This window comes from Sinocyclocheilus anshuiensis, unplaced genomic scaffold, assembly GCF_001515605.1.
Source record: "Sinocyclocheilus anshuiensis isolate Anshui unplaced genomic scaffold, SAMN03320099.WGS_v1.1 scaffold36, whole genome shotgun sequence".
Lineage (NCBI taxonomy): Eukaryota > Metazoa > Chordata > Actinopteri > Cypriniformes > Cyprinidae > Sinocyclocheilus > Sinocyclocheilus anshuiensis.
The window spans coordinates 354,582-368,242 of NW_015554072.1; the positions used below are offsets into that span (position 1 = coordinate 354,582).

The following is a 13,661-nucleotide window of genomic DNA, read 5'->3' on the forward strand; positions in this document are numbered from 1 at the left end:
CACCAAATAGAGCAGTTTCTTATTATCAGTCAGTCTTTCTCTGAGGCAGTTTGGTAAGCTGTCAGTTGCCACTAACATTTACTCAACTTTTTTTCTGTGATAATTTAAGATCCTGACATGTGATGACTAAAATCCTTAATCTAGTTAAATATACTGTACAACTAAAAACTACCAGGCTTTAAAAAGTGTATCATAAAAATTTAATTGGAGAAAAAGTCAATTAAATGTGGCTTCAGCAGACAACCACAACACTGACGCCTGCACGTAGGGGATGCTATAATTGACAGGTGAACAAAATGTAATGCACCATTACACTGAATAAAATGACAGATTTCTTTCAAAATCTGCTCCTAAGCAGTCTCTTTACACATAAAAGGTCCACTAAAACATGTTTAAGCATTTGAGGTGAGAAATAGACAATGTACTAATAGAAGCTTGATTTATATTGATGAACACAGCCTACTTGGACCGTTAAATCTCAATTTTGTGAACCGTCCCCCTTGACTTTTTTGAGTAAACAACATGCACACATGTTTTTGTTTTCTGAGATGCTGGTGATAGTGTGAGATCTTGTAGTACAGTGGTGTATGTATAGTAGGACCTTTTACAGCAATTTAATGGTTGAAATACAGAGGTTCTGTGGTTTGTGTGTGTATATCAGGCTGTGAAGTTTGATCAGATTTTACTTTTTGACAGGATCCATCATGCCTCTGTGGAGAAAAGGAGAGAAGTGGTCCTGAGATGCCTGATTGAGTACATGGGGGAGAGACAGGAAGACCTCATCAGTGTCCACCACGTATGTATTGGGCTTAAAGCTAGTATTACTTTTTACAGTGTATGATATCCTGAATGGGACTCCACAAGGAAGTGTAATCAGCCCAATTTTATTTAACGTAATGATTAATGATATATTTGAAAGAGTTAAACCAAGCATTGGGAAGGGCATTATATGCAGATGATGGTGCAGTATGGAAAAGAGGTAGGAATTTAGGGAATGTAGTTAAAGGATTACAAGAATCAATAAATGAAGTTGAAAGGTGGTCAGTAGATTGGGGACTGAAGTTTTCAGTATCAAAGACTGAATATATGGTTTTTAAAAAGAAAAAGAGAATGGAACAAATGACTCAAGTTATATGATCAATTGTTAGAAAGAGTGACCGAGTTCAAATATCTTGGATTAATATTTGATGAAAAATTAACTTGGAAGAATCATATTAAGAAATTTTAAAACAAATGCAAAGGAGTAATAAATTGCATGACTTCAATAGCTAAGTATGAATGGGGGGCAAGGAAAAGCGCACTGTTACATGTATATCAAGCCTTAATACGGTCTAGTATAGACTATGGGTGTGCAGTCTTAGAATTGACTAATGGACTAAATGACTAATGGACTAATTCTACTAACTTAGAATCTGCTGTGGAGCAATAAGGTCAACCCCTCTAGATGTCATCAGGGTCGAAATGGGGGAGATGCCATTAGATTTAAGAAGAGAAAAGCTTGCAATGATGTATTGGGTTAATCTACAGGGTAGTAATAAGAGTCATCGTACACGCACAATTTTAAATGATTGTTGGGAATATAAAAAGAATGGAGGGAATAGTTTTGGATGGAAGTATGAACAGTGGGTCTAGGATTGTGGTCTGGAGAATGAAGTAATCTGTCCCAACATGCCATTAAACGGGGTATCGGTATGGAATATTCCTGAACCTATTGTTGAAATGAGATTGTTGGAGGCCCGGGAAAAAGCAGAAGAAAGATATACTAATAGTTATGAAATCAATGTTTTTATGAGAGACATTTTTTATTCTTTTATACAGATCTATACAGATGGATCTAAAGACCCAATCAAACAAAAAGTGGGCATAGGAGTGTACATTCCAAGATTTAAGACGAAAATAAGTTTAAGGTTAAGTGACAAATTGTCCGTATATTCTACAGAATTAACTGCTATGATAGTAGGATTGCAGTGGGTAGAACAGATTAAGCCAAATAGAACTCCGACTGTAATTTGCTCAGATTCTTCATCAGCTCTTAAAAGTATATTGTCGACAAAAACTGATAGAGAAGACCTGCTAGTAGAAATTTATACATTACTGTACAGACTGAAAATAGAGGGTTTGTTGGGTACCGGCACATATCGGGATAGTATGAAATGAAACAGTTAGCTGAAGAAGCATTAAAGAAAAACTTGGTGGATGTTAAGGTACCTCTGGGAAGAAATTAGATAAAATCAGTAATTAATAGGGAAATCATAAGAATATGGCAACAAAGATGAGAAAATAGCAGCACAGGTGGTATTATAGTATTGTAAAATCAGTAGGAAAAAATAACAGTTTTATGGAAGACACAGAAAGGAAGAAGTAATGATTTCTAGATTAAGGATGGGTCACACAGGACTAAATCCAAACACTTGCATTAATGGGGAAGTAAGTCTTTTTAGCAATATAAGGAACAGGCCAGTGAGTGTCGTGGACCTTCTGGGAAAGGCTTTGAGTGATAGTCAGATGATTTAGAGTTTACAGGACTAGACCTCAGGATTTAGTGTTTGAGGATGAGGATCATCTCGGAGGTTGAGGAGCACAGTGTGGAAGCTGGAGGAGCTGAACATGCAGCGCCAGCTGAAGCTTGGGCTCTGATCCTCTGGGGTGGGTGGGGCATTAGAAGTGTCCCCCTTTTTTTTTCCCCCTTGATTGATACCAATCCAGATTTATCACCCATGTGCGCAAGATATACAGTAGGTGGCGGTAATACTCCTAAGGAGTGAACTGTCATTGAACAAAAAGAAGAAAAAGAAGAAGAACGTCGGACACATTTTACTGTTGCACTGAACACGGAACGGAAGTGTGTGTCTTAAACAGTCGGAGGTTTTGTTTTGGTTGTTTATGCTTATATAAACTTTTATTCTTTTATTTGCTACAACCTCTTCGTCCACAAAAATGGGGAAAAGACAGCATCAAAAAGATAAGATGTGAGTTGAAATGAAACAACGCGAGTAAAATATAACGTGTTCGCACTCAACAGTAACTATTGAGCATTATATAGTTATATTGTCTGATGATTTCACTGAAAACAAAATTAGTATATTTTTTATTGCAGTAATATCGTGTTATGTGTAATCTGAGGTTCATAACGTAACAGTTATTTGTTTTAAAACTGTAAAGTTCAGCCGTGATTCATGCGTCTTTACAATTGCAACTGCTGTATCTTTTTTTTTTTTTTTGCCGTGATGTTCTAGCGCTGTAATAGTATTACTTAATAGTAAACTGCTACCCATTTGTTATTTTAATTGAATTCTGATTCTTCAATAATTATAATAACATTCGTTATATCTGTCTGTTTCAGGTACATCACATGTACAGAATACACTCAGTTTTATGGAGGGAAGAAATCAGGTACTTAAACTAGTCTGGATTTACTGAACTTATTTGTATTAAGAAAACATTCACAAACACAAAACATTGTGGGATACATATTACAATATGAGTAAAACAAATGAAAACTGTATTCGGAGACTATTTTACATTTGCGGTTTAGATGCAGTATGTATATTTTATAAAGTAAAGTGAAATGTCATGTCATGTGAGGGAAAATAAACACATTGCAGATTGTAAAACCTGACTTTTGTATGCAAAAAGTACACTACCGTTCAAAATTTGGGCTTAGTAAGGTGTTTTTTTTTTTTTTTTTTTTGCACTTTTATTCGGCAAAGATGCATTAAATTGATCCAAAGTAACAGTAAAGTCATTTATAATGTTACAGAAGATTTCAATTTCAAGTAAATTATATTCTTTTGAGCTTGTTCTTTTGGAAAAAAAACAAACATATCATGGTTTCCACTAAAATATTAAGCAGCACAACTGTTTTCAACATTGGTAATAATAAGAAATATTTCTTAAAATCAGCAAATTAGAATGATTTCTGAAGAACCGTGTGACATTGAGGACTGGTAATGATGCTGAAAATTCAGCTTTGCATCACAGGAATAAATAACATTTTAAAATAAATTCAAATTGAAGACAGATATTTTAAACCCTAATAATATTTCAGGATATTTATTTCAACAGCATTTAAAAAAAAAAAACTTACAAACCCCAAACTTTTCCATGGTACTGTATTCGCTATGTTGTTTGACTGATTGCACCACATATAGTTTTATTTTGTGCACTTTGTTTGATATTGCTGGTGCTTTTTCCTCCGAAACACACTGGGATAAAATAAATTAGCCTTTTGTCATCATGTTTATAGAAATCCCACGAGCCAATTTCAGACGTCTGCCCTTTGATCACTGCAGGTGAGATTTCACTTCTTTCATGTTTGATAAAAAGTCCTTTGTGTTTCTTCTGATCAGTAATTTAGGTCTAGTACAATATATTCTGCTTTCATAACTGCTGATCTGGGGTTTTAAACAGTGCTTTCATTGTTTTATTTTTTTGTGAGTTAAAGCGTGTCAGTTTTTTGTGTCAGTGATTTATGTCAAAATCATTTTCTTCTGTTCCAGTTTAATATGCAGAGACAGGTTTTAGTTAGACATTTGTAGGTAGACTTTCTGAAAATTATGGTATTTTAAAGGGGTCATATGATGCTATTTTAAAGATCATTATTTTGTGTATTTGGTGTAACAGAATATTTTGACATGCTTTAATGTTCAAAAAACACATTATTTTTCAAATACTGTACATTATTGTAGGTCCTCTATGCCCCGCCTCTCTCAAACGCTTCGTTTTCTACAAAGTCCCTCCTTCCGACAAGCGCAGTCTGCTCTGATTGGCCAGCTGACCCAATGCATTGTGATTGGCCGAACACCACAAGCACGCGTCGGAAATGTAACGCCCCTTACCATAATCGCGAGCTTCAGCTTTCAAAGTAAATATCAAGACAGTTAATAATGTCGTTAGTTTTACCATCAGTTCAAGCCCGAAAGGGCAACAGAGTCGCGTGACAGACACAGTGATGCAGTACACAAGCCGCGGTTAAGACAGCCGACGTGCTATGATTTCTGACAGGCAGTTCACTCTCCTGTGATGTGACCCTGTTCCCCTCTCTCACACACACACACACACACACGAAGTGTTACTCTGCGCTGCGCAAAACTCCGCATTTGAACAGACAATAGCAGCTCTGTTTATTGGAGCAGCCTGATGTGTCTCAAAAAATCATGTGAGTTTGGGCTGTTCTTCTGTCATTTCGGTGGAAGATGGGGAGACTATTTGGAAACAATCAGTATGTTTGTAGATCCGTTTGGTGGCTCGGAAATGACACACAGGAGCTTTAGTTTAGTGTCATACTGTATGCATGATTTTTAATGTTAATCTCTTATCTCTTGCATAGTTTGTCTCTTCAGCCCTTTGAGTATCCCATGTGCACAGTGGATGGGGTGGTTTTTGACCTAATGTGAGTATATTACTCTCACCAACGGCAAAAGAGCGGTCATTTGAAAAAAAAAAAGAAGTAATTTGTAAAGCTGTTATTTGCATTCATGATTTAATAAAAGCTTACATTAATTATATACTTTTTTATAGTAGCTTATATTTATTATTGCATACACTACCCTTCAAAAGTTTAAGGGGGGCAAAATTAATACTTTCATTCAGCAAGGATGCATTCAATTGATCAAAAGTAACAGTAACATTTACATTGTTACAAAAATTCTATTTAGAATGAATTCTGTTCTTTTGAACTTTCCATTGTCGAAAAATCCTGAAAGAGCAAACTTGGTTTCCACAAAAATATGAAGCAGCACAACTGTTTCAACATTTGATAATAATAAGAAATGTTTCTTGAGCAGCAAATCAGCATATTAGAATGATTTCTGAAGGATCATGTGACACTGAAAACTGGAGTAATGATGCTGAAAATTCAACTTTGCATCACAGGAATAAATCACACTTTAAAATGTATTAAAATAGAAAAGTTATTTTAAATTGTTATAATATTTCAAAATATTACATTTTAATGTATTTTTAATCAAATAAACACAGGCTTGGTAAGCATAAGAGACTTCTTTCAAAAGCCTTAAAAAAAAAATCTTCATCCCCAAACTTTTGAATGGAAGTGTACATACCTCAAGTGGTGTTGATGCCAGAAAAAAAGATTTTGTTTTCTCTTTAGGAGCATTGTGCCTTGGATTAAGAAGTTTGGTACCAACCCCATAACAGGAGAGGTATTTCAGTTTTTATGATGTATAATATTTATTTGACACGGACCAATACATTTTAAAATCATTAGAGGTGAAAGATCTCTTTCACTTTCAATACCACGACTGAGGTGAGACCCTTGAGCAAAGCACCGAACCCCCAACTGCTCCTGGGAGCCGCAGCACGTGGCTGCCCACTGCTCCGGGTGTGTGTTCACTACTCACTGCTGTGTGTGTGCACTTGGATGGGTTAAATGCAGAGCACAAATTCTAAATATGGGTCACCATACTCGGCCACACATTAAGTCACAGTCACTTCACTTTTTGATAAAAAAATCCTGCATGGATTCAACCACTAGAGGGCGTCAGACTCCATTTGAGGAGAAGCCAAGGCTTAACTGATGACAGCAAGTAAACTGCTATATTATCAACTCCAGATGATGCTGTCTGTGTTCTTGCCTGTGCATCCCAGAGTATCCAAAGCTTTAAACCAGAATCTCTTGTACATGATTTAAAAAGCACTGCAGGTTTTAGAAGAACCATATTTAGTGCTGTTTTCTATAAGGCAAGCTAGTATTTAGGGTTAGAAAACCCCCTACTCTAAGTAATAAACTTGGAACTTGTTTGTGATACGGACCTTGAATCATGTGACATACTGAGTAGAGATGTGTGAGAACTTCTTTATGCAATTAGACTTATGATTTTTACTTTTCAGATAATAAACTGGGCTGAAAAATCGCATAGATTTTCGTGAACCTCATATGCGTGCTTTTTTCACCTGGGCCAGTAACCAGTTAACAAACTATTAAAAAACTTTTTTTTTTATTTTTATAATTGAAATAAAAGATAATATAAATATTACATTTAAAACATAATTTAAAATAAATTAAATAGAAATATATATATTTAAAAAAAAATGACAAAAGCAATAAAAAAATAATAAAATAAAATAAAAATATATATAATGGCAAAAGCACATACCAAATTACTCCAATTTAAATGATAAAAATCATGTTATTATGATATAAATTATAAAATAAAAGGAAATTCAAATTAATATAAAAAATCTTAATAATTTTAAATGCTACAATATCATATATTTAATGCTAAAATAAAACCAGTAATTAACCACCTAGCAACAACCCAGAACACCCTAGCAACTACATAGGAACACTCTGAAAAACATTCAAAGCACAATAAACTTTGGTAAAAAAAGTGCAAATGAAATGTTACGATAACCCAAAGCATTTCCTAATCATAAGTTCATTACATATTTGCCAAACGGTAGGTATTTTCTGCTTTGAGAGTTTCATTTTATGTTTTGTAGTCAAGCTTAATATGTTACTTAGAGGGAAAATGCTCTATTGTACCCAAAAGGATTTAAAAATAATCATAACCGATGCGTAAGAAATAAAATTAACAGTAAAAAGTAAAAAAAAATAAAAATACTATGTCATTAAACAAATAAAAATAAAAGAGGAAAATAAATAAGATGAAAGTGGCAATAAAATGTTAAAATAACGGAAAGTTTTCATAATCTTAATTTCATTACATGCTGCCAAACAGTAGGAATTTTCTGCTTTGAGAGTTTCATTTTATGTTTTGGAGAGTAGTCAAGCTTAATGCGGTGCTTAGAGGGAAAATAATCTATTACTGTGCTCATCTAGAAATCATTATTGAGCCTATAATGAAGATATTTCACAGGCCCGCTGATGGTGGCTAACAACGTTCAGTGTGCCAGGAGTGGATGTGGGTGTAAATTGCTGTATAATCAGTTCACTGGATGCACGTCACTGCACTCTTAATTTATGGAATAGGGGTTATAGGATCTCTGTGTGCACGATGCATGCATAATCGGTTAGCACTAGCATCAGCAAAAGTTGTGTGAATGTTTACACGGAGCGTGATGTATTTGCTCGCTTTAAAATCCATATTCAGTGTCCATCAAGGCACATGGCTGTCATCTGTAATGCATCTTTACATCTTCATAGCTGTGCATCTGAGTGAGAGCATGTCTGGACATGCCACTGTGATTTTGTGTGTGTGTGTGTGTGTGTGTGTGTGTGTGTGTGAAAAGTTGTGTGAATGTTTACACGGAGCGTGATGTAGGGCGTCCTGTATTTGCTCGCTTTAAAATCCATATTCAGTGTCCATCAAGGCACATGTCTGTCATCTGTAATGCATCTTTACATCTTCATAGCTGTGCATCTGAGTGAGAGCATGTCTGGACATGCCACTGTGATTTTGTGTGTGTGTGTGTGTGTGTGTGTGTGTGTGTGTTGTGTGTGGGTTCTTATACACAGTGTGACTGTGTTATCTGAAGTATTCATGATTGATTTGCCTCACTAGATGAAGAGGAGGAAAGTAAGTGCTGGAGTTGACTAGGGCTGATGAGAAACACAGACTGTGTGTGTGTGTGTGTGTGTGTGTGTGTGTGTGTTTAAGTGACTTTTACAGAGACCTCTTGGACATGCCAGGACTTGTTCTCCTGTGCAGATATCATGCTCTCATGTGTTCTGCTTTACAAGTTTGTGTTTAAATGGTTAGCAGTGAGGCAGGTTATTAGATACGTGTTATATGTGTAAGTTTACTTGTACAGTGGGTACGGAAAGTATTCAGACCCCCTTAAATTTTTCACTCTTTGTTATATCCCAAACCTTTTTGTCAGCCCAGTAGAAAATATTTACTTGAAGTACCCCTTGAGATTTTAAATTAATTTTTCAATAATTTAATGCCACTTTCGCATATTCACAGTTCTCTGATGCCTGTTAATGGTCACATGACATGCAATAAATGCAAAATGTCAACCTTTTTTAGTAATTGTTTAATTTTAACTTTGCGTTGGACTTTAATGTGAACTTAAACTTCTACATTCACACTGGTGTTTTAGGAAACCAATCAATTTGAGTAATATTATTGTTAGAGGTGTTTGCAAAGCAAGGCATCACTTTTTTATCTTGCAAATGTATTGTTATTATTTGAAATTAATTATACTTTTTATTTTACACTACAAGATACAATACTAATATGTATACCTTTAATTCATTTTGAAAAGCGTAGCACATCCGACTACACAGTTATTTAATTAAATCACAGCCATAATTTAAAAATTACACTTAAGCACCATTAATATTATAGCACAGCCCTTTGTATTATTTTCAAATATATTTTACAGTTAATTATTAGCTTTTCATCAACTCTCAAACTCCCTGCATTTCTCTCACGAACCCCCAGGGGTTTGCAAACCCTGTGTAGCATGTTTTATACACAATGGTAATTCAAAGTGCTTTACATAAAAAATGATTTAAAAATAATCATAACAGATGCTCAAGAAATAAAATTAAAAGTAAAAAGTAAAAAAAGTACAATTGTTTTGCTATGTAATTAAAAACAAATTAAAAGAAAAGAATAATTAAGATGATGCAGTGCATTAGTTGAATGCAGCACAGTGTTCATTCAGTAAATGCACTGCTAAGCATTCTTATAGACATGAAATCACAATTGACCTCATTTATGTTCCTAAAAAAAACCTTTTACTGTGCAAAATTGATGAATGCACGATATTCATCACCATTTATCAAAATATGATGCGTTTTTCTGTGTGGGTGGGGAAAAAATAATATTAGCCAATACTATCAAGCCAGTTGACCAATCAAATTCTAATGGATAAAATCCATTCAGCCAGTCAGACTGCAGCTGGTGTAGTTCCTGCCGTTTTTGTGTGCAGTATCCATCAGGTGATCCGCAAACGGTCTGTAGTCTGAGACAGTCTAGCAGTCAGATGCCCAGCTACTGGGTTTATCACGGAGGGAGAGGCTTAAAGAGAAATAATCCTGAGGGATGAAGAGCTGTATTTTATACAGTCTGAATCAGTGTATCACTGGACACACAGTGTGGGCAGTTTAAATGTATTGTGCAGGCAATCCTCTGTCACCAAGTTTAAAGCCACTAGTGACACCAATCAGTCTCAACCATGCATGGTTTACTTACAATTTACCTGAATAATAAGCTATATTAGCATTGGAATGTTTTTCCAAGTCACTTATGTTTACTATAGCTGCAATTATTTGAACAAAAATACAGTAATATAACTGTTATAAATAAGTATTATAAAACTATTATCTATTATATAATGCATTTTTGAACAAAAATGTACATCACCTTTAAATATTGTTATTTATGAGCCACAGTTTTACTATATGTTGAAAACTAAACCGGCCAGCACTAAGCAGCACTTTAGGCAATCATATGAATCTTTCTTTTCTCATCTCTTCTAAGTGTCATTAGACACAGGAATTTACATAATATGGTTAAAGCCATACTAGCCCAAGCACTGCGTGATGGTGTTTAAAATGAATGCTATTCAGTTAGCATCTTGTCTTATCACACCTAAACATGTGCCGTATGAACTATGAATCAGCCAATTCGTGCTAAATAATTAAACACAATCAGACATTAACAGGGTGTGATTACATTATATTTGAAATGTAGGTGTGTCAGAAAGTCTGACCGATATAGACACTAACTCCTTAACTTCCTTTTTCTCTCTCTTTCTGTAGAAGCTTGAGGCTAAATCCCTCATCAAGCTTAATTTCAGCAAAAACAATGAAGGTAAGTGTGTGTGTGTGTGTGTGTGTGTGTGTGTGTGTAGGTCTGGGCAGCCTAAATGTAATAATTAAGAATCAACCATTAAAATTGCTGAAGAATATTCAGATTAGCGGTTGGCCGATATGCAAAGAAAAGAGATCAGTCACCTTCAAGGTCATTTGGCACATGCACTGTTGAGCACAGAGGAATCAAGTTGAAGTCCTGTGGGAGCATTGGCTGCGTGCGTGCGCTCGTGATCCTCTTACCTGGTCTGTGTCAACAATAAAATGTGCTAATGACAAGAGATAATGTATTGAAATCCTCTACAGTGCGTCTTTCTCTCCTTTACTTTAGGGAAGTACCACTGTCCTGTGCTCTACACAGTGTTCACAAACAACTCCCACATCGTTGCCAACAAAGTCACAGGAAATGTTTTCTCTAATGAGGTAAAACGCACTACATCCCACATGTTTCAAGGGCCTTCTTATATGGGACCATACTCAATACTTCTGTAGCATCTCCCTGAAGTCCAATTATAATGTTATTCAAGGTTTCTTGCACCCAAAACAGTCATAATTCTGTTGTTCAGTCATAATTCTTTTTTTCTACCCATTTTGTTTGTTTTAAATTAAACATCTTGTTTTTCTACTAAAGGAATAGTTTACCCAAAAATGAAAATAATCATTTATTATAATCACTTAAAAAATTATTTTATAAATATTTCTAAATGTATATTTATTTGTATAAATGAATTATAAATGCATTAATTAAAAAAATATCTTAAATTATTTTATTTATCAATTTAAATTAATGTATTCACTCTCGTGTTGGATTTTTTTCTTCTTCCATGGAACACAAAGGGATAATTTAATTGAAGTTCATGTTGTTCTTTTCTGTTCAAAAAGTATGTACCATAAAAGTAGTCCATATGACTCATGCACTGTTGCAGGTTTTCTGAATCCATATAATGAAATTTAAGTAATTAATGCAGTTGTGACATCACATCCATGATTTCTGAATGACCCATTTTTGCTGTTCAGTTTCCATGCATTGTGGAAAATGTAGGTCTACACTAAAGAGCATGGAAAATCAGGTTGTTCACGCCCCCTTTAATATCATGCTTACGTCAGTAATTTATTATTGATGCAATAATCTTGTTTAAACTGTATAAATGTGTACATGAATAGTCAATATTCTATGGATGTGTTTTGTTTAGGCAGTGGAACAGCTCAACATCAAGACAAAGAGTTATAAAGACCTGTTGACAGATGAACCTTTTACTCGCCAGGATCTCATCACACTACAGGTGACAGGCACAGAGAGTGTGTGTTTATGACTGTTGAGTATGGTTAAGCGATGACGCATGAGCGAAGGTGCTGTTATATCAGCATGGCTGTGATTTCATACAGATTTTAGTTACAGCTTTTTAGCCAGTTAGTTTGAAGTTTGTATATGGCTGTGTGTCAAAACCTGTGCTTTTTGTGTGATTACAGTGTTATGAAATGGCAATGTACAGTCTGTTCACATCCACAGTGATTACAGCTGTCGAGAGACAGACAGTCAGGCTGATTCTGATGATTGACAGACAGTCAGAGAGGAAATCATTTGCATGCCACAATAATAAATATCTTCTCAGCTTTTATAGTAATTATTCATATTTTGTATTAGAAATAGAATTTTCTATATTTTCAGTTTTCATTTTAATTTAAATTGTATGTGATTTAGTCATTGTTTTTTATATATAGCTATATATAACTTTTTAAGATTATTTTTTTCATTATTTGAATAATTTTAGTACTTAAACATATTTCAGTTAATTGCCAAATCAACATTTCTAATTTTCATTTAAGGTATTTTATTTTTTTTTTTTGAGGGTTTTTTATTGTTAATATTTTATTAATTTAATATTTTATTTTATTTCTGCTTTTTCAATCACCGCAAACAATTTTTAATAGTATCTGTTTTAGTTAACTATAACAATACTGATCCCACAGTCATTTCATCGGGATGAATGTTAAAATACTGTTTCCACATGAGCCACATGTTTCCATATGATTTATATTTTTAAATTAATATTTAAACCCCTTTTCATGACTAATGTCCCCATAAAACCTGTAAACCTGGTAACCAGGATGCCAAAAGCTAGACAGAAAAATTCGTTTGTAGCTTCTAACGTCTGACCACTAAAGGATGTTTGGACAGATTTACAGCTGAAATAACTTTTTGGTAAGGTAAAATTAATATAAACCCTTAAACAAAAAATAAACAACAACTGCACAATTGTGCTTTGAAACCTATATAACTGCAAACAAGTCCCTCATGTGAAAATAAAAATCAAGGCTTAGTTATTGTCTGTGGTAATCGACAGCATGCCATCCTCAGAGCTTCGTCCCTGAAGATACCTTTAAAACCTTCACATTGTGAGTTTGTGTTTTGTTTTGTCGATGAACATGCTTAAAATGTAGACTGCAATAAAGCACTAGTTGAGGAACTGCACAGTTTATGAATAAAACACAGCATGTTTATCAATAGATGGGATTAAACAATACAGCAGCATATGGCGACTGTCCAAAGCTGTGTTAAAGGGGTCATATAATGCTGCTAAAAAGAACATTATTTTGTGTATTTGGTGTAATGAAATGTGTTTATGCGGTTTAAAGTTTAAAAAAACACATTATTTTCCACATACTGTACATTATTGTTTCTCCTCTATGCTCCAAAGAGAAAGGAAGAATTTAAATCGCATCATATGACCCCTTTAAGCCTTACTGTAAATCCATTTGAGTGTTTAAAAATTCTTATGTAACCAGGGCCAAATTTCTATACAAATCTATGCATGGCGCTAGCATGTTAGGATCTGTGTTAGTAGGTCATGTACAGTGGGTATAGAAAAGAATCACCCCCCTTTAAAATAATCACATTTTGTTGCTTTGCAGCCTG

At 34.5% G+C, this 13,661-nt stretch overlaps 1 protein-coding gene across 1 annotated transcript in view; it reads left to right on the plus strand.

Moving 5' to 3' along the window:
- Positions 1–2,810: 2,810 nt before the first annotated feature.
- The window catches only part of ppil2 (peptidylprolyl isomerase (cyclophilin)-like 2), a 35,373-nt gene continuing 24,522 nt past the window's right edge, over positions 2,811–13,661 (plus strand). The window contains exons 1-8 of the mRNA XM_016460741.1: positions 2,811–2,969; positions 3,344–3,393; positions 4,247–4,292; positions 5,330–5,392; positions 6,110–6,161; positions 10,694–10,745; positions 11,076–11,167; positions 11,938–12,027. Coding sequence (XP_016316227.1) covers positions 2,938–2,969; positions 3,344–3,393; positions 4,247–4,292; positions 5,330–5,392; positions 6,110–6,161; positions 10,694–10,745; positions 11,076–11,167; positions 11,938–12,027 — 477 coding nt within the window. The 5' untranslated portion in view covers positions 2,811–2,937. The remainder of the gene's footprint in view (positions 2,970–3,343; positions 3,394–4,246; positions 4,293–5,329; positions 5,393–6,109; positions 6,162–10,693; positions 10,746–11,075; positions 11,168–11,937; positions 12,028–13,661) is intronic.